General features: G+C 40.4%; 1 protein-coding gene across 1 annotated transcript in view; it reads left to right on the forward strand.

Annotated features, from left to right (window-relative positions):
• Positions 1–27,260, forward strand: part of CSMD1 (CUB and Sushi multiple domains 1) — a 1,488,158-nt gene that overhangs the window by 1,337,267 nt on the left and 123,631 nt on the right. The window contains exons 40-43 of the mRNA XM_027123007.1: positions 67–136; positions 2,234–2,350; positions 8,830–9,039; positions 25,817–26,005. Of these exons, the coding sequence (XP_026978808.1) occupies positions 67–136; positions 2,234–2,350; positions 8,830–9,039; positions 25,817–26,005 (586 nt within the window). The remainder of the gene's footprint in view (positions 1–66; positions 137–2,233; positions 2,351–8,829; positions 9,040–25,816; positions 26,006–27,260) is intronic.

A 27,260-nucleotide genomic window follows, 5' to 3' on the forward strand; every position in this document is an offset into this window, starting at 1 on the left:
AAACATTTAAGCCTTAAATACTCTATGTTCAGTTATGTGAGTTTTATTTCATTTTCTCTTGAACAGGGCCGTTCCCACATCTCCTGTATGCCAGGGACTGTTCGTCGTTGGAACTACCCATCTCCCCTTTGCATTGGTATGGACATGCCTTCCGTCACTGGGCCTCTGTGCAGATTATCAGTAACATCATGGTGATCTCCTTGAGCCACTTCTGAGCTTCAAAGATGCACTTTTAAATTCCTTTCAAACATTTATTACATGATGATAACATAATAATGCTGTTATTGGATTGGACAAGCATCTTCTCCCCCTGGATGTGGTTCCTCAGCTTTTCCAGCATCTCTGAACCAACCAACAGGGATTAGACGCAAGACTGCTAGCTCGAGGCACTAAAGGCACAGCACATGCGTATCAGAAGCCAGTGGATTCATTCATGGCAAGAATGAACGTAGCTGGTCTGAGAGTCTGAGAAGGGTTCTGTGTACACCTTTAGCCACAGGAAAATCACATTTCCAGAAACAAAATTGAGAAGTACCGATAAGTGATGTGAAGTTGGAGGCACAGTATTTTATATCAAAAAGTATTTGATGTCAAGGCAGCCGCCCTTGTGGAGGGACTCACTGGGACTGGGATTCAGGCATAGAACATCCGTCTCCCTATTTATTTTTAAATGAAGAGCTTTCCCTTAAACGTGGGAATTTAAATATTTTAAGCTTTGAAATAAAATCAACTCACAGTGGGTATTCAATCAAATGATATGTCATTGTTGACACTCTGTATTATGTGAGGAAATGTTTTATTTGAATAGTTTACTTATATTAGCCAAATATAATTAATTGTATCTTTTATTTTACATGTTTCAAATATTAGCAGATGTCAAAGATGCATCAACTTCCATAACACTTGCTTGCTCCTAATTCCTTACAAGGTATAGAGGAAGTTTTTTCATTGGAAAACTCACAAACATCCCACAATAAATTTCAAAGACTTATTTGAGAGATTGAAAGTTTTCTTAACTGTTAGCTTTAGATTAATCCAAGCTGGGGGATTTTAGGACTAGAAATCCATGAAGAGATAGTATTTTACTAATAAGTTCTTGGAAATCTCAAGTCCTGATTTTTTTTAATAATAGTACTAAGGAAGACAATTTACAGCAAAACACTTCTCCACAAGTTACTGAGTGTCAAGCATCGTTCCCAGAGCTTAACCAGTATTAACTAAATTGAACTTCATGACATGCCTCAGGGTGGCCAAGCCGTTTGCCAGGGCCCTGCACCAAGCTGGCATTCCTTGCATCATGTGATCCCTCCAGCGGGACATGGCCTGTGCCCTGGAGTAAAAATCCCATATATTCTTACCAAAATATCAGGAATCTGTATAAAATAAGATATATAAACCCAGTTAAAACCCCAAGATACCTGGCTCTTTTATAAAAATAAGCACCTTGTTCTTTAGCCATACCATTGTACCAAAAACGCTTTGAATATGCTGTTTAACCATAAGAAAAGGCCTGGCATGGAGGGGTTTTCCCAGCAGGAGGCAGGAGTCAGGCTACTGAATGATGGTGGACAGATGAGCCCCTGGAAGAAGGCTGAGACTTGAGGGTTATACTGAAAATCTTGCTGGGATCATTGGACAGATGTAAAATAAGAGAAGCCCATTGATGGAGGTTTTTAAATATCGCAAAGGAAAAAAGATTGATACACAGCTTTTGGGGGCTCTGTTTGTACACCCATCCAATGGTTCTTGTCTTTTGAGATGAACAAAAGAATGCGATCACATACCGTGATAACTAAGTACTCAAGGAATTAGGTTATCATCCTTGTTTGACAGGAGGTGCACCCAACATTGAGACCCCCTTCTCTCTCTCCCAGAACAATGATAGTTGTCCTGACTTAAAGCTGTGAGTATTGATGACAACTCAGAACCTGAAAGTCAATCGGATGCCTGACCAAAATGCATTAAATTGACCAAGCTTTACTGGGAGCTTCTGTGGACCAGAAGCAGATAAACTGAAGACCTGTCTTTGTCCTTAAGCAGTGGAAACTCAGGAGGGAGAACTAGACCCATAAATAACTAAAGGGCATCGCGTTATGTATGTGCTGAAATGAGGTGCAAATTCGTTTCTGAAGACTTGCTTCTAGGTAGCGTGGTCCCATAGAGTGGGGGGAGGGAATTGTCCTTGCTGGAAAACGATGACACACAGCACTAACTCCCCTTGTCCGGCCAACAGCGACCTGCGGGGGGACCTTGAGCAGCATGGGGGGCGTGATCCTGAGCCCAGGGTTCCCGGGCACCTACCCCAGCAACCTGGACTGCACCTGGAAGATCGCCTTGCCTACTGGCTACGGTGAGTGAGACACTTTTTCATTCCTCAAAATTCAACTTTTTAATTTTTATCTTGGAAAGAATTAGGCTGAGTGAAAAATGGGCCTATTCTGTTGACCTATGTGTGTCTTTAATTGAAAGTGGCTTACAGATTTAAATAAATCTTTGGCAGAATAACTTTGAGAACAGAAAGTTACTTGAAAAATCAGTTCAGCCGTGCAAGACTTTTCAAGGCAAATTAAATTAGTTGAATGATGAACAGTAGAGGCACATGACGTGCAGAATGTAGCGTCCCTAATTCAATTATCAATCTCTTTATAACACGGTCTTTTATAATGTATCACTGGAATTCAGTAATGGTGGTAGTTTCTTTTGAACAATTTTTAAGGTTTTTCTCAGGTTATAACTCATTCTAGTATTGTTCTATAAACTTTTGTTGTTATAACTTGCATTGATTTAGGTTTATGAAAATGGCTTTTTATCATATTTAGTTATGAACTTGCAGGTTACCTACCTTAAATAGTTCCTAATTTTAATTGTTATGTACAGTAAAATCCCATTCTGGCCTGCTTCAGAAATTCACAGTCTGTGTGAAATTTTGATTCCCTATCATGCCTTTCCTTGTCTGCCTCATGATGTCCTTATATTTTAGTTCATTAATTTGGGTTTTCCCCACCTGTGATTTTCTCAAAAGTACACAGTATGATAGCGGTGCCAAATTAGATATTCACAGAATGTCCCAGAATGTCTCAGAGTAATTGAGTACTTATGAATGTTAGTTGAGTGATGAATGAACATAAGCATAAGTGGAAATCGTTGCCCTAGAAGAGGATTATATTTTTTAAGTTTTCAAAGCTCTTGCCTTGAGAATCTGTGCTGGGAGGGCAGCAGGAAAGGGAGGGTCCACCTGCTCAGCTGAGAGCCGCCAAGAGGGCGGCGGGCGTGAGGCCACCAGGGCAAGGGGGAGCATGGAAGGGACCCACCCCCCCCGGGGAGAACACATGTGAGGTTCATGTCCACTGAGTTCCTGAAGGGGCCACCAGAGTGTGGGGATAAAAAAGGGGAGACAGTTCACAGAAGGATCACAGAGGCGCTCTATTTCTTCCAGGTTTTTTAGTTTTGTTTTTTAAATCCTGAACTCTCTGAACATAGAGGCCATAATTGTGCTCTGTGGTAGACGGAACAGAAGCCTTTGCCTTTAACCAACATTGGCTCAGCTATCCTCAAAGGCTGGTCTGTTTTCTCACCCTGGGGATCTGAAGATCTGGACATGGTTGGTTCAGTGTTTGGAGTCAGGTGTCAGGATCGGAGTTGTAGGTGACCCAGGAGGTTCCAACAGGGTCTGAGCATCTTGAGGGTCACAAGCTTATAAGACGAGTAATGATAGTTCACTCAGGCTACTGCACTGAGTGAACCTCCAGGGACCTCGTCTTCCTCACCTCTAAAAAGGAAATAACCACACAGGGTTACATGAGGATTCACCAAAACAACTCGGGCGAGAAATTTAGTACGGGGCTTGGCATGTCGTAAACAACAGCAGCAAAAAGCTAGCTGGTCTTTAAATTGTTGCTGCGAATAGTTCCCACTTTTCTTTCAAACCTCATCAGAAGCATTTTACTCATGAATGGATATACACATTTTATTAATTTATTTTCCCAACTTTACTGTTCTGTGATTTGAGGCGGCTATTGTTGGCATATTTCCGTATGTTGCTCACTCACTGATAAACCAATATGCAAGACAGTAACTCAGGAAAAGAAGAAAAGAACAGTTAGATTGTCTGACCTCATGATCATGATCTATGAACCTAAAAAAAATTTATTTGAAGAAAGGTCAAAATTTTAAAAATGTTTATGAAATGTTACAATTAAAATTATTTGTCTTTAAAATCTGTGATATTGCCTAGTATTGGGCTTTAAAAAGCATCTTGAAGAATAAGCAAAAAGAAACCTTATGTCTTAAATCCTAACTACATGCAAAATAGTATGACTGTCCCTAGCGTGTTAGAATAGACGTAGTTATGCTTCGGAATAATTTGCTACAGATTAAATTTAAGTACCACACCAGGTTTGTCTGTGATAAATTTTATAATCTATAAATATACTTCTAAACATGAAATTATACATTTAAATTTAGGGAAGAGGCATGTACATTCCCGTTTCCTGGATTGTCAGTTTGGGTTTGGGTTGCTCAGGGTGTTAAGGATTATTGTACTAGTAATTACTGTACCGGTGACTGTAATTCCCCCAGCCACCCTGAAAAACACACCTATCCAGAATATGAGACATCAGTGCCTTTTCTTGAAAAAAAATAGGTTAGATGCCTTTCACTCATGGAGGATTTTATTGCTGTGTTTGGATCTTTCCATACAACTGAATATGCATGGGACCACCTCATAGATATCCGACCCATTCGTTAAGCAGCTACCAGCTCCGTCAGATAATTCTTCTGATTAATCCTTCTTCCGTCCCACATGCATGGACCAGTCAATAGCTTAATTAAATAGACAGAATGATTGGTTGCTCTGGCATCACGTGAAAGCCACCTTGATCTCCCCTTGCTAATTACTCATCCCCCCCAGCAGCTATTTCCTGCATCCAGCCTCTGTGAGGGCCTGCAGTCAAGGGACTTTGTCTAAGGAGTGGGCAGTGTACATGGTGGCTCCTCATGCCTTTGAGCTCTGAGGTTAGCTGAGTAGGAATCCTAGTTCTGTCAGTGACTGATGGTATGAATTTGCCCAAGTTATCAACATGTTTTTGAACCTTTGTCCCTTATCTTTAAAACGAATACAATAAAATATCATTCTCCGACAGCCGTTCGGAGGTAATGCAAACGCCTGGTATGGAGAAGGCATTGCCTAACTGTTAACTGCTTTTAGTTTCTAAGCCAAATGCTCTAATGATTTCTATGTTGTTTTCCTTCCTTTCCACAAATTTGGGTTGCTGTTTTGTGTGGCTTTGGCATGAGCTCAATCACCACAGAACTTCTGTCTCTATTTTCTTGAAAATTTCTAAAGGCATAGTTAACAGAAATGAAATCAAGTTTTTCTACTTTACCATTACTTTTTTTTAAACATCTTTATTGGAGTATAACTGCTTTTATATTTAAAACCCACTGCACTTATACCGCACACCATGAGGTCCAAATTGGCCATGCCTTTAAACCATCTAGAAGTCTAAGGAGGATGTAAAAGACTCTTTAGACTATCCACGGAATTCTAAAAGTATTTATTATGCACAGAAGATATAAAATAGAGCACTTTACTATTCACAGGTTCTATCAACTAAGAGACGAGAGTTTAACTCTGAAACCATGGTCAGGTTACTATTCAAAGTTTTGTCAAAATCCAAAGTCAAAATTTTTTCTTCAGGTGCCTTTTACTGACACGTAATTTTCAGTGTGTAATGACAGTCGGTGTAAATTCCACCCAAGATGGGCATTCACACTGGTTTTCTTGTTGCAATGACACATTTTTGGTATTCTGTGAGATAAGAAAAGAATAGGTTAACGCTTACTTTAATCCCTTCATTTTGGCTTCATGATGTCAAACTGGACACAATTTGCTGAAAATTAGATAGCTAAAAATTCCATTCTAAACCAGATTAGAGCTGGGCTTGGTTCTATTTCCTGATATGTATTAGGTAGTTTGATATGTGGCTGGATACTTTATCCTGCTTAATATGCTAATTTTTTTCATAAAATTATAATTGTCATAATTCCATTTCAAGTTTAATTCCGAATCAGTAAAAGGCCACAGTCACCATTTCCTTTGCTTTAGAGATATTGGCCAGCCTTCCTTTTTTTTGCCCCTTGATCTGCTTGCTGTCTCTCATTTCTTTCTTGACTGGGTCATTCTGTGAATTTCAAAATGAGTCTCTGGATGAATACATCTGATGTCTGCATATGCTTATCTGAAATGAGCCTATTTTAAGCCATTTCCCTGCTATTTGATTTTATACCTAAAAAAGCAGGATACGTTTTTTAAGTGTTCTAATCTTGCCCTAGTTTCACATCCTGTCTGGTACTTTTAGGACGTAAATAGAAATGTTAGTAATTCAACATTCGTTTTTGATTATTATTGTGTCAGCTTCTGTGTTCTTCCTCCTGGTGAAGAATGTGACGGGTGTTTACGAAACTCTGTAGACCACAGGGGTTCCGTGGCCTTGATGTAGCCACCAAAAAAAAAGAAATCCATTAGTATAGTTTATTAATTAGCTAAAAAACCCTCTTTTTCTTATCAGACTTGTGGACCAGGCCACAAAAGAGAACTGTATTTAATTCAGCAGTGGGTGAGGGAATAGATCAGATACTGTTGCGTGACTCAGGAAGTGGTTCAACTATCACAGGAGACAGGTCAGAATTGAAGGGCTGGGGACCACTAGCCCTGCCTGCTTTCCTTCCTTCTTTGCTTTCTCCCTGTCTCTCTCTCTCTTTCTTTTTCTCTATCTTTATCTCTCTCAATCCTTCTCTCTCTCTTTCTTCTTTTCTTGCTTCCAAATTTCTTTGACCAAACGTATTTACTGGGATTTAGGAGAAAATGAATTAGCTCACTGATGTCTCTTCAACACTTTTTAATATTTGCAGAAATGTTTTAAATTTATAGGTTTGTTCCATGTTGGTCGTCTGTTGTGCCTAGTATTAGAATGGGCAGGACGGCCACAGGCTGGGCTGTTCCTTTTCTGGCTGCTCATGTGTCGCCAGTACATATGTTTGGACCATATGTTACAAATTGAATTACTCCTTCCAAAAAGGATTCCAAAGTTTGGTTGCCTTGTTAAAGATGTTTCATTGTAAGTCTTTCTTCTGCTTTTCACTCTCTCGGTCTCTTCGTGAAGTATTCCACATTCTACTTCTTCCAATCTTCTCTATCAAACTAGGTTGAACAATTTTAACGCAAAATTATTTTCTCCAAAAAAATTGTAATATTTTTAACATGGTGATATCATTAGCTTTTGACTAGCACATTTTCATGCTAAACCAGAGAACATGAGGGCTCTGTCAGTTGGAGTTGGTGTCCATCCAACTCTGCCTCTCCCTGTGGTACATAGGACATAACACCCAGCCTTTCTGAGCCTTAGTTTGCTCACCTGTGAAATGATGGTCATAACAGTGATTACCTGATAAACTGAACCCCAAGAGTGATAGGTGGCCTTACACTCTGCCCAGCCAGAAAGGCCATTATTTACTCTTTTGTTCCTCCTCACAAGGTTTTCTTCATAATTGATAAAATTGTGTTTCTTGGATGATTTTAACCTTTATTGAGTACCTTTAGGTTGTTCTTCCCTATTACTCTTCGCATGAGCTTTTCTTCTTCTTCTTTTTTTTTTTTTTTTTTACTGAATTCAGGCTTTTGATACCTGCGTTTTCCATCAATACTAAGTAGATATGTTACTTTAAATTCTCTAGGTATTTACACTTAAGTAAGGTAACCCATGTTAACATGATCTTTAATATGATAATTTTAATATCTTTAATTTCCTAAAACCTAGGAAACATGTCAAACATATTAGATGAAAAAGAAAAAAATAAAGCTCTTTTTATCTCTCAAGAACAGGAGAAGAATAACACAAAGTAAAGCTTTCCTCATATGTTGAGAGAATGATCTACAATAGCTGCTGGTATTCTCAGTTTAGGTTTTACAAATCTAACTTAATTGCCTGGATTTGTGCAAAAGCTAATGTCTTTGGCATTCTAAATAAACTTGAAAGTGAATTAAAATATTTCAGACACAATAGTCAATTAAATTTTCAACAATACCACAATGCAAATAACTAAATTATTTTGATTTTGATTTTCTTCTAAGTTATCACTGTAGTTTATCTGAGACACAGATGAGTATGATGCTAGCAATATGGGTCCTTCAGACCGTCTTGGTATCTTGCCCTGTGCCAGGCTGTTAGATTGAATTGTGAGAGCTAGAGTGGGGTTGATCCGAGTGGGTTTCTTGCAAACACCAGTAATTTGTTTTGCAGGCACTACACAATTGAAACAATCGCTTACCAAACTAAGAAGTTTCTTGTGCAGTGGTATGCCCTTCCATTTAAAAGCCACTTTAAAGATTGTTGGATTTTGTTAGATCTGTATTGGCTTCTTCCTTGATAAAGCCACAAATTAAGGATGATTTGACATACGATTACAACCTTGTGTTTCTGGTTGTAATGATTATAATAGCAGCTGGACAAAATCCCTGCCATATGTATGGATGTAAGTCACCATTCTAAGAATTATACCTGCTTGTCTCTGTGATGCAATGCTGGTAACACCCGTATTTCACAAATAAGTTGACTTAGGGGCATTTACTACATGGACAAAGGTCACACAGCTAGTACGTAGCTGAGGTGAAACTGAACCAAGGATCGTTGTAATTCACAAAGTGTGTGCTCCACTCGGCCTCCTGGAGAGGTGCTGTTTGGGGAAACTGATACAATTTTAATCCCTATTGGTAAACATTATCATAAAATTTGATATTAACTTCCATCGATTTTGCATATTTTTTCATAGGTGCACATATTCAATTTCTGAATTTTTCTACCGAAGCTAATCATGACTACCTTGAAATTCAAAACGGACCTTTCCACACCAGCCCGATGATGGGGCAGTTCAGTGGCCCCGACCTGCCTGCGCCCTTGCTGAGCACAACTCATGAAACACTCATCCACTTTTACAGCGACCACTCGCAGAACCGGCAGGGATTTAAACTCACTTACCAAGGTAAGGAGTCAGAACACATCTAGGGATGCTTCTTACAGGTAAATTGTAAGGGTAAACCTCCCTAGCCGGTTAAAGGCTTGTACGGCTGGAGTCATTTCTAGTTGGGCACAGTTTTCTGACTGGGAGTGGAGTGGAGTCTTGGCTGTTGTACACACAAGTCAGGACGCAGACACAAGGAGCCGGGTCAGCCATGCACTGTCACTGCTTCACCTGAAGTCCCTTGTCTCTACCCCCAACGGCCACCATCACCACCTTCAAGCCCCTTGGCCCCATCACCAGGTAGCCTTCTCACCTGTCACCATGTCCTCTTGGCCACGTGTCGGTATTTCCCATCAGGACTATGGTGCAGGGAGTCCGTTCACAGTGGAAGTGGGTCTGACCGTGTCTCTCGTGCCCTTAAGCCTTGTCTCAGCTCAAAGTAATGGTTCTATGTACTATTCAAGTCATGTTTAAATTATGCCAGAAAAAAAAATGAGAATGAACCTTACGTGTTTTTAAACCATCAAAATAGAGGTCTCTAACAAAAGTTTGAATCTACCATTACCAAAGCATTTTTGACATGTGAAAAAGTTCAAAGTTTTCATTTCCAACACAGTAATTCAGCTGGCCTTTTCTTGAATGTTGTTAATTCAAATGAAGTTGAAAATGTCAAAAGTGGAGTCTTTTTTTAACACAGCAAAATCACTTGATTTCTTTAATTTCATAGGCTACCCTGGAAAAATAGAGATTTAATATTTTATTACTGAAAGAGGATGGCATTTTGTGTTGAACTCTTAGACCTTGTTACTTCAGTTGTTACTTAAAATATAAATTTACGTTTCCAGAATTTGGGTCTCTTAAAATAGGAATCCAGGTAGGAGAAAAAAGAGAGGGTGGTACAGGTTGAGGAGTGCAGCAGGAGACCTTGCCAGGATTTCTCTAGGTCCGTCTGTGTCTTTCATTCTGTCTCACGTCGATCCCCCTTCGTCTCAGCCAAGGGTCTCACTTCCTCCTGGAAAGGCTCACACGCACAGCGGAAGGGAGACAGCTTCCCCCAGGCCAGCGCGGAGGTCTGCCTGCAACCCTGCTCGTCCTCCTTTTGGAGACAAGAGAATGCTCCCCCTGCTTCCAGGCAGCCCCTCCCGGGCTCTAGGCTCTAGAATGTTTCTTTCTACGCTGTCAGGGCTGTCAAGACAGGAATCGTCTTCCCTTTATTGCATTTGCAGCTGCTACTTCTCTACCAGATCTTTCTCATTAGTGTTTCAAATATACTCAAATTCCTCTGTCCCTCACACACACACCTGTTTATATTTAATTTTAATGACCTGCATCTTCCTTCAGCTCCCACTTTGTAAGAAACCTCTGGGAGGAAGGGTCTACCCCAGCTCTCCCAGCGTCTCCCCCTCTTCCTCGCTTCTCCTGCCCACCCGCAGGCATCTGCCTTTAACACCCTCCTGGTGACACGATCGGCCGAGTCGGCAGTTCTTTGTGTCGTCTGAGATTCTCCAGTGGGGGTGATGGGACCGGCCAGAGACAGACTAGCAAGAGGAGAACAAGCGCAAGTTCATTAACATGCCCATCACTCGGACACACAGACACCTGGAAGAACCCAGACGTGAGTCACTCAAAGGAATGGTTAGGACTCGGGTTTAGGTACCATCTGAGGCTAAAACAAAGGAGAAGCGTTTAGGGCTTCTAGGAAGGGGAGGTGGCAATGGGGAGAAAAGCAGGAAATGTGTGGTTCACAAGGGTTGCTGAGTCAGGCTTGTGCTGATTTAAAGAGGAGAGAAAGCCCAGCAAATGTACATTTTCTTCGTAAATGTAAATTTCCTCTACAAAAGGGGACCCTGTGCCCTGTTTTTAGAGTTTTCCCCTGCATCTGCTTGTTCTCAAAATACCCCAAGGTTTATTAAGCAAACACGGATGTAGCTCTTTCCATTACCTACACAAGGACTCAGCAGGCCTGATGGAGTCAACAGCTGTCTCGTCTCCCGCACAAGTGAGGGACCACGGGTCCATCCATCGGTCTCTGTCTCAGCATCTGGGCCCTGAGCCTGTGGCAGCTTTCATTGCCTCTCATTCTGCAGACCCTCACGGACCCTTCCTTCTGCCTGTGCTCCCACCGCATCCCTCCTCCAGCCTCCAGCCCCACCCCATTTCAGCCAGAAAGCCCCGGCCGGTGGGTGCATTCTCCTCTGGGATCCAGTCCTTCCTGGTACCTCTGTGTGTGAACTGCCCCCTCCCTGTCCCAACTTAAAACGACTGATTCTCCACTGCTGCTCAGAGAGGCTTCTCTCCCACCTGAGGCTGAAGCACCAAAGGCTCCTATAACTGGTGTCAAATGCAAAACAAATTCAGATTTAGTAAGAAGAGACTTTCATTGGGGAAGATTATTTATTGCAAGAGGGGAAGAGGTCTATTGCCATAGAGAGAACAAGGCTACAGCCATAAGATCAGCAAGCATCTCGAGGGTTAGGAAAAGGCTTTTCCTTCATGGAGAGCAGTAAACAAAGCTAGAAGAAGCTGGGGGTCGGGGCTGCGGTGACCAGGAGGGCCATGAGGGGATGTGGGTGAAAGCAGGTCTTTCCCTGAGGCCAACCTGTCTGTGGCCCAGCCTGAGGGTGGGCCAACGTTTAGGGGGAAGAAAAGCGTTACTGAAGTTTGGTTTATAAGAGTTTTGTTCCAGTTGACTGCTGAGGACCTGTGAAAGGGAAAGCATGGGAATTTGGAGGATTTTGTCAGGTCCGGTCACAGGTAACCAAAGGGCACCTTGACTCTTGTCTCAGTCCTGGGGGAGGTGGTCCTTTGCACTAAGTCATTTCCTGAAACACAGAGGACTTAGGGAAGGGGGTGGGTTTCCTCACCTCAACTTTTCTCTAGGATTCCTGAGCTCAGGTGAACTTTCACATTGTCATTGGGAAGAGAACCGAGCAGGGTCTGAGGGCTCGGATTCTGAAGCCTTACTAGTTAAAGGAATCCCATCCATGAGCTCCGACCCAGGCCTTGACGCTAACACAGGTTTACTGATAACTAAACTGCTCCTGTGCACGTGACTCCACTTGACTCTCTATCCAGAGTCAGAAAGGAACATATGAAATCTGCGAAAGAACCCGAAGAGAACACTGGGAACCCAGAGCGAAAAGTGAGCTCTGACTGGTGGTGGCGGAGAAGATGCAAAGTCGTGCATTCTTAAGGACTGGGGAAAATTCATATGCGAAAGAACCCAAAGAGAACACTGAGAGCCCAGAACGAAAAGTGCACTCCGACTGGTGGTGGCAGAGAAGATGCAAAGTCGTGCATTCTTAAGGACTGGGGAAAATTCATATGCTGAACTGAGATTTTTACCTCTCCTACAGATGTTTGTAGGGGACCCTGCTTTGCTAGGTTCTTGGCTGAGACCCCCTGTAAAAAAAGGCAGATTAACAGTGGAAAATCAGAAGTTAATAACATGTATGCCTGCTGCATACAGGGGAGATTCCCAGGGAACCTGATTAACTCCCCAGCATGGCCCAAGCCACCACCTTAAACACCACCCCAGCTGAAGAGCCAGAAGCTGGGGGCAGTCAGGGGAGGTGAGCAGCAAAGCAGAGGAGACAGGCTTACAGTTGCTGTGCAGACTGAGGCCTTTTTTCTTCTCCATTGATAAGTTGCTAGAGGTTTAGCCATCTTTCTCTTCCTGGAAGAGAAAGGACACCCTTACAAAGGGAGTGTTCCCTCATAAATGTATTCATAAATGTCTCTTATAAACAGGTTACCTCTACTCTGTTTTCAGAGATTCCCCCATTTCTGCAGTTTCTTAAAAATAACCAGAGACTTCCCTGGTGGCACAGTGGTTAAGAATCCGCCTGCCAATGCAGATACACGGGTTCCATCCCTGGTTCGGGAAGATCCCACATGCCGCGGAGCAACTAAGCCCGTGTGCCACAACTACTGACTCTGCACTCTAGAGCCTGCGAGCCACAACTACTGAGCCTGCATGCCACAGCTACTGAAGCCCGTGCGCCTACAGCCCGTGCCCCGCAACAAGAGAAGCCACCGCAATGAGAAGCCCGCGCACCGCAGCGAAGAGCAGCCCCCGCTCAATGCAGCTAGAGAAAGCCCGCGTGCAGCAACGAAGACCCAACGCAGCCAAAAAGTAACTTAAAAAAATAATAACTTAAAAAAATAATAATAACCAGCTCGAGATAATCCTCTTGCCAAAGACATATTTTGGGGTGGCAAATTCTGCTCCCCTTCATCTGTCTAGATACAGATTCATCTCTCTTAAAATTAAAAAAGAAGCTTTTGTGAGGATCATAGCAGTGTTCTTCTCTGGGCTTCTCCCTCTTGGTTTCCATCGATCAGAGTTGCCAGTGGTGATTTAAAATCCAGTTTGTAAGTTTACAGATTCACCTGCCACATGATTAGGTGACCATCAAAAGAAATAAAATAAGAAACAACACTCAAATCTCAAATTAATTATTCTACTGTCCCTGTCATATGTCTGAAATCACAAATATCACCAATTTGTAGTGCCTGTCTCTTGACCACTCAGGCCTGGCCAGAGTAGATCCTGGCACACGGCTGCACCATCAGAACCTTAAGGGGAAAAGGTGGTTTGAGCCTGAATTCCTGAGAAGAGGCACAAGGAGTTTGCAGAGATGGTGAGATTGAAGACTGGATTTCTTTGCACCTGAGTCTGACTTTATGCAGGGTTACAGTCTGTCCTTCCGAAGGGTGTTGTTTATATATATAAATGTTCCTTAAGGTGTTTATTCCAAATGTAGGTTTTAAAATGAATACAAGCTAAGGGCTGGAGACTTTTTAAGAGCTGGGGTGTGGGGCCTTGGCCCTCTTGGTTTGCCTGAATCCCATAACCCTTCAGTCAGCTCCCAGGCAAGATGTAGTTACAGGGCTTGGAGCCACTGAAGCTCAGCTCCTGTCCTCCAGGGCAACTGCAGAGTGGGGGCACTTATCACCCCTGATGTCACATTTCAGAGGGACGGTCCCCAGGTCCTTGAGAAAAACACACCTGGGCTGTAAAACTGACAAGAGGCTTTTACGAAGATTAACATACATCTCCAAGGGACAGAGGGAAAATATACAGTGACAAGTTTTCTAAAATAAACACTCTAAGAAAAGGGAAATCAGCAGCAGAGTCTGGATGAAGCCTGGCCAGGTCAGAGGCGAAGGACACGTTTGTAAATGAGCCCATGTGGTGAGGACATTCAATTGTGAAATAATTTGCATCCCACGTTGAGAAGTTGAATTTTATTCTCTAGGCCCATGGTTCTAGAATTCAAGGGATCCATGACTTGAATGGTAAATGTCTACCCCATGAGATATAGATATTATAATTTATATATACTATTAATATACATAATATCTCTATATAAATGTAAAAATACAATTTTAATATTTTCCTCTTAACCTCTAATGATGCGAATGTAGTATTAGCATAACCTGTGCTTTGTCACCAAATCACAGATAATTCCATGTTTTATTACAATCATTGCAGATATCTCAGAATATTACTATACAATATTGTGAAGTGACATTAGTTATTAGACTTGCCACCTGCCATTTAGTGAAATAACAGCACATCTAGTTATACCACAAGTCTGGCTTTCATCACACTTTCATAAGTAAATTTTTCCTTTGTAATCTGATGTATTTGTTTGTGCATTTAAAATATTAGTTTGAGGTTAGTGGACTTCACCGGAATGCTAAAGGAGTTCATATTAAAACTCTTAGGAAAGCTGGTGGGTAATAAACTGTTGAAGGTTTAAAAATGGCTGTCTTAGTCTATTCAGGCTGCTTTAACAGAATACCATAGCCTGAGTGGCTTTTAAACAGCAGATATGTGTTGCTCACAGTTCTGGAGGCTGTGAATCCAAGATCAAGATGCTGGCAAAGACACGCTTCCTGGTTCCTAGACAGCATCTTCTCACTCTGTCATCACTTAGCAGAAAGGGTGAGGGAGCTCTGTGGGGCCTGCGTTATAAGGGCACTAACCCCATTTATGGGGCTCCACCCTCATGACCTATCACCTCCCAAAGGAGCCACTTCCAAAACCATCACATTGGGAGCTAGGATTCAACATACAAATCTGGGGACACAAACACTCAGTATATTGCAGTGAAAATTGCATTAGTCATATGTTCATTTTTTAAAAGTTTAGTCTCCACATACATTGTGGACTATTAAGCAGGCAAGAAATGGGTTTGGCAAAAAGAGGGAGACTGGAGGTAAAAAAAACACGTTTAAGAGACAATTTTAATGTTTCAGGCATGGATGGGGACCACGTGCCCAAGCTGAGACAGTGTGCTTGGTACCTACTGCAGAGGAAATAATGAGGGTGATGTGGTGGGTGGCGGAGCCTCTCCCTGAGGCTGAGACTTGAAGAACAAGAACGGGAAGGAGCCGGGGGCTGTAAAGAGCAGGGATGTGTGTCCGGGTGGAGAGAGGAGCTCCCATGTTCAAAGAACAGAGAGGACAGAGCTGGAGTGCTGAGAGGAACAGGGTCTGAGAGGTTTGCAGGATGGAGACTGTTTGGGAGTTGGGTGGTAACACATTCAGAGTTGTTTCCAGGTGCAGTGTAAAGTCATTGAAGTACCTTAGCAAAAGATAAGTCCCTGCAATGCAGAGAATGGATTGTTGGAGGGGGAGGGAGGAGAGGAGAGAAAGCAACAAACCCAACGAGAAGGGTCCAGGAGAGGTGCAGGTCTCAGCTTCAACACAGCTTTCTTTCATTGTGTCACCTTCATCTGGTTCTTAGATCAACTTAGAATTTGAATGGTATTATTGTGAACCCCATGCTGCTCTTTCATATTTCTGTACATCTGGTCTCTCCCCCTTCCCTATTCCTATTGAAGTGTATTCTGTTAAAATATGAGCATTTCATTCGTGATCATCATTTTAAACTTGGTTATTACATGGTAGTCTTCACTGTTTGACACGACCTTAGTACTTGAGTCAATAAGAAAAGTATAGCATAATTATTTCTCCTACATGTAAGCTTCCAGTTAAGTGGTATATCTCAGTTGACCCCAAGAACTTTTGAGACGTCTCCCCCAATTTGAATATTCTTAATAATATATTGAAAAATTTAACTTTTCTTTCTTTATTGACATTGCAAAAGTCAAATACAGATTCCCATGCTAGTACTGTTTGCCATGTAGTTTTGAAACTAGATTTTATCTTACGTAGCTTTAAACTGCCACAGTTCAAAAAAGTGTTTTTTGTTTTCTTTCTCGATATTTTCCAGGTAGGGTTACTAAGGCCATGTCTACATAGCTCCAAAAGCTACCAATTAGTTCACTCCAAAAAGAATGTTAAAAAAAAAAAAAAGGAAGGAAGGAAGGGCACAACAATACCACAGAAAGTCTGTGTAGGAATCACTTAGACTAGAGATCATAAAGCTGCTGTGATTGCTTAGCAAAATATTAATATTTTTAAAATTGTCAATATTTAGAATTAGATTTCACATAATTGGTGAAAGACCCATAGATCTACTTTCCCTTTTCCTGTTGCAATGTCAGGGATGACTTTTGGCCACATTGACAGGTGGGAGCCGTCCCCTGAAATGTCAGAGTGATGGCCCTTCCAGGGTGTAGAGGCAATGACTTCAGAAATCTCCTGTAGTTGCCTGCAAGCTGTGATCTCACACTGTCTGCCTGGCCGGCAGGCATTCAAATTTGTTGAGTCCTCATCTAGGCCAGACATCTGGTTGGTTGAGCAAACGTTTTATTTACTTGACACCTGACTCTACATTTAAGTATCCACATTTTTAAAAGAAAAATCCCTAAGTAATATATTTTTATGTAGGCAGTTAATTTGCTATAATTGAGAGATATAAAAATAAATTAAGTAAAAAAGAAGGAGAAACGAATATGAGGCATTCTGATTTCTTGCAGAGTATCTTACCTGACAGGGATGAAACTTAATTAGATAGTTTGTCATTTTATAAAATTTATAAGTTGGCAAAGTGACACAACTCTGATGTGTGTGTGTCACATCAAAATTCCTAGGTTCCACCTGAGATTTATAAGTTAAGTTTATGATTAATAACACATCAGAAGATGCATAAGTCATGCAGATAATTCTTGTCATTCTCAATGATGTCTGTGTTGTACCCCTTATTCCTAAGCCTTCTCGTTTATTTATGACCATATAAAGGTCAAAAATGCTACTAGTAGATGTAGCTGTCTTGAAGTTAAATGACTTACACAGAACCTGAGAAATGAAAGGTGAACTGTGTGAAATAAAATTGAGTTCGTGTACCCTAATTCTAAGTCAAAAACTGGAAGATGGGAGATAGGACGAAGATATTTATCAACTAATTAGATATCAGTCAGAAAATGTAATAGATATCAGAAAGATGACTACGTGATTCCATAGGCTGTCACATCAAGCACCTATAATTTAAACACTTGATGCAAATATCGTTTGAGATTGATATATGTGAATAATCGTTATTTTCCCAGATCCAAACAAAGGATTCTCCTAAGAAAGAGAAAATTCTGTGTGTTATTTTATTCTTGTAGTATAAGGTATGGGCTTACTGGTACTGAGATTTTTTTTTCATAATATTTGTGAAATGTTGCCATATTAAGATTTTTAGTGATTTTCTTTTCCTTTTGTTTTTTGTGACTTGACATTTGGCAAAGCTGAATATTTATCTTCCTTCTTTCCCTATTTCCTCTCTTCCTTCCCTCCTTCCTTCCTTCCTTCTTTCCTTCCTTCCTCCTCTCCTCCTCCCTCCCTTATCTTTCTTTCTCTCTCTTACTTTCTTTATCTTTCTTACACTATAAAGCATAATTGTTGAATGCCAAAAACTTAAAGATAATTTTAAGTGCTTCAACCATAGGTGGTAAAAACATCTTTTTCCTTTTGCTATATGTGCTATGCACCTTAAAAAAAAAAAGCCAACATAGTAGGATATGTTAAATCTGCTTATTCATGCATACAATCACAAAACCATTGCATTTTTAGTGAATTGAATCTATGAGAAAATAGGCTATAGTTTGTGGATACCAATTTTTTCCCCTTTAGGAGGAAAAGCAATTAAACTGCCTTTATGTGCAATGAGCAACTGAAGAATTCATTCTAACTGATTGTGTAAGCACACTCACTGTTCCTTACAGATATGACCATAATTTATACATGAAATTGACACGCCTCTAAGACTGTCGCTCTTTTTCCTTCTAACGTGATATTCTGAGTCATTGAGGAATAAAGGCGGGGAGCTTCCTCTGTCCTTTTCCACCATCTGCATGAGTGAATCAGGCTCTCAACATGAGGCTCTTTATAAAGAAGCCTATTTCACATAAAAATGCTTAAAACAGTGGGTAAGACATAGTTGTATCAATTCTCATCCCCTCCAGGGTGTCCTTTTTCAGGATGGAAAAGTGCCTACAATGCGGTTCATGGACTAGACTCTTGGAGACTAGGGTCCAAATCTTAGAAGTTGTCCAGTTTCCTCCCTGCAGGTCGTGTGGATTTGCTTTTCCTTTTATGGGTTTGCTGAAAGTAAAAGTAAGAATCTCAACCACTTCCTGCCTTAAGAGAGCTATTCCTCTGAACCAAAGGCACACCTGGACGGGTATGTCAGCGGATGTGTCTCCTGGGTGACGGCGCCTTCAGGTGTCCTCATCCCAGTTGAGATGTGCCGTGTGCTTCTTCATCAGTCCTCCCCAAGCTCCTGATGCAGTGAAGGGATTCTGAGTCTGATGTGTGAGTCTGTAGTCTTAGTGAGTCCAACAATTCCTTTGCGTCGAAATAAGTTTCTCCACCAGGTAAAGGCTATTGTGTAAAAGGATTCCTGGGCACTTAATCCTTGGTTGGTCAAAGCACAAGACACAATTGTAGTTGCAACTGTGAACAAGCAATTTGGTGAACCGTCCTGCAGGGGAGCCTTTGGGCAGTGGGAAAGGCATGGGTTTGGCTGCAGCCTTAATATAGGTGGATGTCATCAGTAGGTTCTGGGATCAAGGTGTTCACATAAGGAACACAGAACATTTAGGTGGACAATCGTTACAAAGGGAGGTGATGTGTTATCCTAGCCATGATAACAGCCACTTTGGGAAACTGATGAGCTTGTGTATGTGTGCCTCTGAGAAATTCCGTTGACTACAACACGAGCCTTAGCCACTTCTATGACCAGATTAATCCTTTCATTGAGAGGAAGCTGAGGACTTGAAAAGGGCTTGGAGGTCATATTCAGCGTAGATGTTGATGCAGACTGCAATCTCTCCTCCCTGTAAGGAGGCTGTTTTCTTAAAGTATTTCACACAATCCCCGTATTAGAAGTTGCTTCTCCCTGCTGGTCTGCCCCCATCTGATAAGTGGCTCAAGAGCTCTGCCTGGAGTGAGGGAATTTCATCATAGAAACCAGACATTTCTTAGTCAAGACTTAACCTTGCTGAACTGATATATACAAACCATGTTCATTGCGTTTATTATCTCTGTTAATTCTTGTGAATAAGATAGGTATCTTCATTCTCCTTTCATAAATGAAGAAATGAACCTCTGGAGTGGAAGTGGTTTGATCAGCATCCCAGATCCATTAGATGAGAGACCCAGGTCCAGCTCAAGTCCCTGGGCTCCCTTCCAGCACATCCCAGGGCCTCTACTATTTTACAAAACGACCTCCAGGCTCTTGTACGTGCTTCAAAACCTATTTCTCTGTTGGTTGATGATTCTTTTTCTAATTCAACTTTTCAGTGATAGATCTGACAACAGATCTTGTAGAACAACTGGATAACACCTCAAAAAGTCTTTAGGAGTTGTCAAACATGGAAATATATGAAAATATATGAAATATGTGAAGGACTCTATGTCCTTCAGTTGAAACAGAATTTGTTTGAAAATGGTGATTTTTACTTCTCTTTATGCTAGAAGTGGCTTCCTTATCAAATTCCAGTGAAGTGGTCTTTTCTTTTTCTCTCTTAGTTGTTGTTTTTTTTTCTCAAATTAAAATGTGTTATATTATTAAAGCAAGTGTATGGGAATTAATGACCATGAGTGATGAGTACAGAACAACAAAACTGTGCTTAGATGAGGGTCTGACACTTGGTTGAGCGATTCTTCACTCTCAAGCCCAGAGGTCACATTAATTAAACTCCCACCTCTGAAACCAGGTATATGGACACATCACAGATATTCAGAGGTACATGGACATCGACAATGCAGGTAATAAAAAATCTACTGCACCTGTGCTAAGCAGCACACAATGGGAATCCTTCCAAAAGTCATCTATTTTTTGCATACTAAAGAATTATTTTTATTACTTCTTTTTAGTTACTTTAATTCAGACACCTAATAGTCCTGTAGATCAATGCATGTATCACTGTGTAAGTGACCATGAGTCAAACTTTGGGAAGACATTTTTTATAAAAAGAGAATGTTACTTATGACTTAGTTGAAAATTTGGGAATATTGATATTGATATTTAAATAGTGAAGGACTCCACTAAATAAGAGATTTAGAACAAAGACCTAAAAATAGTGTCACTGATATTTATACTTAGTATATAATTCACAATTGAAAACAAGTTTAATTGGGATTGTAAATTCTTAAGAAAACTCTGAAATGAGCTGTGGGTTTTGTATTATGTCTTGTGCCTGGCAGATATGATTTATGTGATAAAGAATGGGTCCTGGCTTTTAAAAACATGTCGTTGTCCATTTGCAAACATGTCCTAATGCCTCTCCTGTGGCTTGGAACATTTCACTACTAGGTTCTCCCCTTGTAAAAGCTGTAGACCATGAACAGGGGCAGGGGCTCTGGGAGGACGGCCTCTGGAGCTCCTCTCCTGGAGTTCCCCACCTTATCTCAGAGAACTGACTTCCTTCTGTCCTTGGGCCCTTCCTGTTCCCTCTGCTGAAGAGTCTCCCTTTCTTGGGCATTGCCTGACTTGCATCTTCTCCCCACTCAGATCTCAATTTCAGCGTTAATTGTTCAAGGAAGCAGTTTTTGATCACCCTCACTTACTTCCATCCTGGGCTTTTTTCCCCTTTATTTTAGTCCTTGTTTATTTTTTTAATAGTAGTTTACACAACTTACAATTGTACAATTGTTTTGCATAATTACCAACCTATTGATTTATTTGTGTCTGTTTCCCTAAATAGAATGTAAGTTTCATGAGAGCAGGACCCATTTCTGTCTAGTTTCCATTTGTAACTAGTATTTATAACATAGTAGACACTCAATACATGATTTTTATCTTACTCAATAAATGAATAGGTAATAAAAACTATAGTCCTGCCTACCTGGGCTGGCATTCTCTCTCTCTCTTTTACCCTTTAATTCCTATACAGGACAACTGCATTAGTGCCATTAAAAAAAGAAAGAAAAAACATTTTTTCTTTTAATCAAGGGTAACATAGAGCTGTTGGACTTAGAAAGGCAACCCTGAAATTTCTATCTCAGTCCCTTTCACAGAGTTTAGATGACGGGTAGAAATAGGCTGGCTTTATAAATCCCTAAAGAGACCTTGAATGCCGGTCTTAAATTATGCCACAAACCACATAACACATGTAGGGAAATGCATTGTGTGACATATTAGTGTGTGTGATGAACGTGTGGAGCATGTGTGTGTGGGTCTGTCCTAAATGCTGTTTCACGTGACTGTTCATCAGGAATCTCTGTTACTGTTACCTCCTTTATAATGTACTGTGATAATTGGTTCTTGTATTGATACCCTAAGGGCACCGCTAGAGCATGAACAGAATCTTTCAGGGAGGGCAGGGTGATGTTGAACATGGTTTAATTTGATTTTCGTCCCATGGAAACTGGCAATCCGTTTTTGATATTTACTTTTTAAGTTTTATCATTAGCAGCTATATTTGATGTATTAGAGACCTCATTTCTCCAACAGAACTTATTGTATTTCAAGCAAAACGAGAATGAGAACAAGCGGCTGATTTCAGTTGAAAAGAGTATAATAAAGGAGGAAACTGGCTAATAGTTGAAGTGCAGCATGGGAGTCTCTGTTCTTTTTCTGAGCACAGGTCTGTAAGGTGACTTTAACTCAAACAGCAATATTGCGAGGAGGGAAACCATGCACTGTGGATATTTGCCAGGCCTGGCTTTCAGGAAAAGGCTGCGTCATGGCCTTCCGAGTGGGGTGGTCCTTGAGAGAGGCAGGCAGCCTTGCTGTGCGATTGCCAAGTGGGCCAGGCAGAGAGGCACATTATGGGGAAGGAGGAGAGAGGTGTGTGTGGGGGGGGGGTGCGTGTGCGTGTGTGCGTGCATGGGTGTGCATGCGTGGGTGGCTATGAGTTAGTATGGAGGGTCCAGGGCCTCCCTTAGAGAGAGGCTCCCCACTCCCACCCTGAGGGATCTTCTACCTCCAGGTTCTACTTGGTTCTGGACCCTGGAGGAGCCAGTGCCAGGAACTATGTCAAGATGCTCCCAGACCTTGGCCACCGCTGCATCCTCTGCTTTCTGCTTTCTTGCTCCCAATCACTCTTCAACTGCTTATCTGACTCTTGTCCAGAGACGTATATAATTGGAAATATAAGATACTGAAATTAAGGAATTTTTAACCTGCTAACTATAGTCAGGGTTTAACCGTAGTATCTTGCTGTGAGCTGTGCAGTATCTTTATTGAAAATATAAATGAATAAATATATATATACATATACGACTGCATATATCTATATGTATATGTGTGTATTTCTGTGGCTATTGGAAGATATGACATTACAACATCTTACCTCTTCAGTATTTATGAGTCAAAATATCATAATTTATTTGTTTAGACATTTAGATTACTATAGTGTAAGTAATGATGCAATGAACATATTTAAAGATTTGGCTTTTTCTTTGAAATTATTTTCATAGTAGAGATTTCTGTAAATGGTATTATTAGGTTAAATGTTTAAAAAACTGATTCTTTATGGCTCTGTTCAAATTGCTTTCCCAAAATTTTATGGCAAATCACATTGCCATAAATGATTTACCCAGTTGACTCATTGGCATTGCATATTGTTACTTTAAAGAAAAATACCATTTCAGTAGTTTATTCATTAAGAAAAAGCTATTAATAGTAATCCTCTATAGCAAAGTTTAACATTTGGCAAATGTTAATTAAGAGAAACCCCAAACGCCAAACAGCAGCTACGCTGATCTCTCACATTGCAAGTGCACTTGTAATACGACCTGGTTGGTATCTTTCCATGTGGCCCCCGGAGTATCTTTATGGAACTATCCAATCCTTGTACCATGAAAAGAGGCCAGTTCATAGTCTAACCCTTACCTGCCCGTGAAGTCTAACCTGAGAGTTTCCAAGCCACGTACTCCATGTGTTCCAGTCTTAACAATCTGCTTAAATAGTGCTCCATTGCACACACGTTCACATGTCCATCAGCTATCACACAGCCTACAATGTTGTCCCTTTCATCTTATTACCAGCATCCTCTTTCACCCCCTCTTTATTCCAGGTTCTAAGTACAGAAACATTAAGTCTAAAACTCTGGGAAATGCCTGGCACAAATCATAGACCATATAATTTTTCAGGATTTATTTAAAATCACCAATGGTGATCACCTGGTTAAACTAATTATATATACAATGAAAATGTTTATTTTACTTTATTTGCCACGTGAAGGACCTCCATGGCAGTCACTTGCATCCTTTACATTATTATTCCGTTTTCAGTTGACTGTGAGAACAATGGTGCCGAGATCGTGCACGGGTCTGTTTGCAGCAGGAGTGCATCACAGGGAGAAGCTGAACTGCAGTTCCTCCTGTGTTGGTTCTTCATAGAGTGGCTTTATTACTGTGTCAGTAGTGAGCTCCCAGCCCCTTTATGTATAAGAGCAGAGTCTAAACACTAGATGATCCTTAAAAAACTAAAAATAGAATTACCATATGATCCAGCAATCCCACTACTGGGCATATACCCAGAGAAAACCATAATTCAAAAAGACACATGCACCCCAATGTTCATTGCAGCACTATTTACAATAGCCAGGTCATGGAAGCAACCTAAATGCCCATCGACAGACGAATGGATAAAGAAGATGTGGTATGTATATACAATGGAATATTACCCAGCCATAAAAAGGAATGAAATTGGGTCATTTGTTGAGACGTGGATGGATCTAGAGACTGTCATACAGAGTGAAGTAAGTCAGAAAGAGAAAAACAAATACCGTATATTAACGCATATATATGGAACGTAGAAAAATGGTACAGATGAACTGGTTTGCGGGGCAGAAATTGAGACACAGATGTAGAGAACAAACGTATGGACACCAAGGGGGGAAAGCGGGGGTTGGGGGTGGTGTGATGAATTGGGCGATTGGGATTGACATGTATACGCTGATGTGTATGAGATTGATGCCTAATGAGCACCAGCTGTATAAAAAAATAAAATTAAATTAAAAATAAATAAATAAAATAAATAAACACTAGATGATGACCTGGTGAGATTCCACTTCTCTGAAGTATGCATGACCCTCCTACCAGAGCAGGTAAGAAGGTGTTGACAAGGCGGCTGATTTAGCTTAAAGATTCGATATTGTTACCAAACTCAGGTTTGGCTGCTCGCCACTCAAAGGCCAATAATCAAGAGGCAAGTGTCAGTAGAAAGGAAAGGTGCTTTAATCAGAGAAGCCGGCAATCTGGGGAGAAGGTGGACTCGTGTCCCAAGACCAACTCCCAAGATTCTGCTCCGTCATAACAGTTTTTAAAGGGAAAAGGGCGGGGGGAGAATCTCAGTGAGTCATCAGGCAGGAGGTTGGGTTCTGCATCACTGTCCCTTACGTGCAGACCGGCTGACTCTCTCTTCAGATGTTTTCTCGTCTGCGTGACCTGCCTGCAGGATTGCTAAGGGGGCTCTTGGGGGGTGGAGAGTTAGTCATTCTTTAACTGCTTAATTCCTCATTCTTACCTGTTTTAATCTAGGAAAAGAATCAACAGGTTAGGCAAGGCATGGTGTGCATGCATGAGAGTGTAAGTCAGGAGTTATGTTCAGTTGCCTAGTGATCTCATTCCTATAATCAGGTTAGAGGGGAACAGAAATGAGCAAACAGGAAAGGGGCAGAAGAGCTGCTTTCAATATCAGGAGATTACACCTAATTATGCATTTGTTAACTCTCACTGATTTATGTGTACATTTCTGAATTACACAGTCTGCAAACATTTATTATCCATCAACCTACCTAGAGTTTATTTTGGGGAACACAAAAGACTTAGTGATATAGTGATAAACCACAATAAACAATGTATTATAAAGAGATTGTACTGATAGATCGTAATGGCTGGCATAATGATTCTACGCTTCCTTTTAAGGAGAAAGTTAAGAAAACGAAATGCATTTCTTTATTTTATTTGCACTGAACATTAACTGAACTCAACAAAACAGCAACCTGTTTCCTAATTAGAAACACTTAGAAAGGAGTGCTAGGATAGTTTTCTTTTAAATTAGAAGAAAACCGTTTAGGTCCGTGTTCACCTGATGTTCTTTACAAAGGCATTTTTTATTATCATCTATATTTCTTTTTTTCATTAAATTCCCCACATACATTTTTTTTCCAAGGTAAGCATTGTCAAATTTATTTTTGGTATGGGCTATGTAACTTCTAAAGCATACAGTAAGTGTTCATTAAATGCAAATTGTTATAATTCTACTACTAATAATAATTACTGTTTTAACTTAGGATGGTAATGGGCAACTTAGTAAAGACCTTGTTTAAAACTCATGTCTAAAAAGTTCACTCTAAGAAGCTGCACGCCATCATATCCCTCCTCTAATTCCAGACTAATTGCAATTGCTATTCCTGAGCTGGGCTCTGTCTGTCTGTTCCAGCCTATGGATTACAGAACTGCCCAGACCCACCGCCTTTTCAGAATGGGTATATGATCAACTCGGACTACAGTGTGGGGCAGTCGGTATCTTTTGAGTGTTATCCTGGGTACATTTTAATCGGCCACCGAGTCCTCACCTGTCAGCATGGGATCAACAGGAACTGGAACTACCCTTTTCCAAGGTGTGATGGTAGGTTAATCACTTTTCTTGGAAACGATTTAAGGTTTCATGTGTATAATGGTGCCTGAAATATTAAGTGAATGTATTTGAGAATTCATTAATTTGTTCAACAAATTTTTATTGGGAATCTATTATGTTAAACTCATTCTACTTAGTATTTCAGGAATGTATCATATGCCAGTAAGGTAAAAAAAAAAAAGAATAGGTCTTGCCCTCAAGGAAACTACAAGGGTAACAGAACAATAAACATGAATATTTATTATGCAAAATCAGGCACAAAGAGCATTTTGATGAGTTACAAATACAGAAGATGGTGTTTGCTTGGGAAATCTTTATGACTAGAGCAGTGCTTAGTTTTACAGTAGTTCCACCAAATTGCTGGATTAGAGGGGAAAAGAGTACTTTATTTCACCCTAGATATTTTCTATTGTTTAACTTTTATAATAATCATATATTGATTTTGTATTTCAGAAAACTGACTTTATTTTTGTAGTTGGCCTTGAAGGACACGTACTATTTTGCTACTCAGAGGTAGAGACCATCTCAGATAGAAGCAGTAGTGTGAGCAAAGACATAGTGCAGGAGCAATCTTAGGAAAAAATTAAGTAGGGTCCTTTACTGGTGCATGAAGGTCAGATCTGGTTTCAGTGAATATCCCTAGTCTGAGCAGAAATCACTTCTTTAAAGCTTCTGTTTGGCTGTCTAATTTTTATGATGACTCTGAAATTTTTACAATATTAAGTTAAATAGATCAAGTACTTTGTTTATGAAGAAAGCATATGAAATAGAAAAGTTACCATAAACCTAATGTTCTAACATTATAAATACAGTACCTCTGAATAAAAAATAATGAAATTACCAACTCTGTGGACTTTTGAAATGCTAAATACTTATATCCCAGGGGCAAAAAGGGGAAGGCATCTGTCTGTGTTTGAATTTCTACTGAAGAAGTAAAAAAAATAAAAGCAAATTGGTAGACTTTTTAAATCACATTTTTCACCTGTACTTTTCCATTCTTTTTCATTATATAAACAGCTATAAAAGAAAAATATTCACTGTATTTTTTAAAAAAATAGTTATTTTAGTTGACTACAAATATAATAACGTAAAATAACATTTTAAATTATTTTCTAAAACTAAGAATAGCAGTAGCATATCTGGTATTTTTTATTAACACACTTTAAAAACTTTTTGTACTACTCACCATTTAAAAATTCATATATTTATATATATAAATTACTTTGAATTGTCAGGATTGAAAGCC

Source organism: Aethalodelphis obliquidens, unplaced genomic scaffold (assembly GCF_003676395.1).
Source record: "Aethalodelphis obliquidens isolate GAN/ISIS:26980383/991018 unplaced genomic scaffold, ASM367639v1 scaffold25, whole genome shotgun sequence".
NCBI classification, from domain to species: Eukaryota; Metazoa; Chordata; class Mammalia; order Artiodactyla; family Delphinidae; genus Aethalodelphis; species Aethalodelphis obliquidens.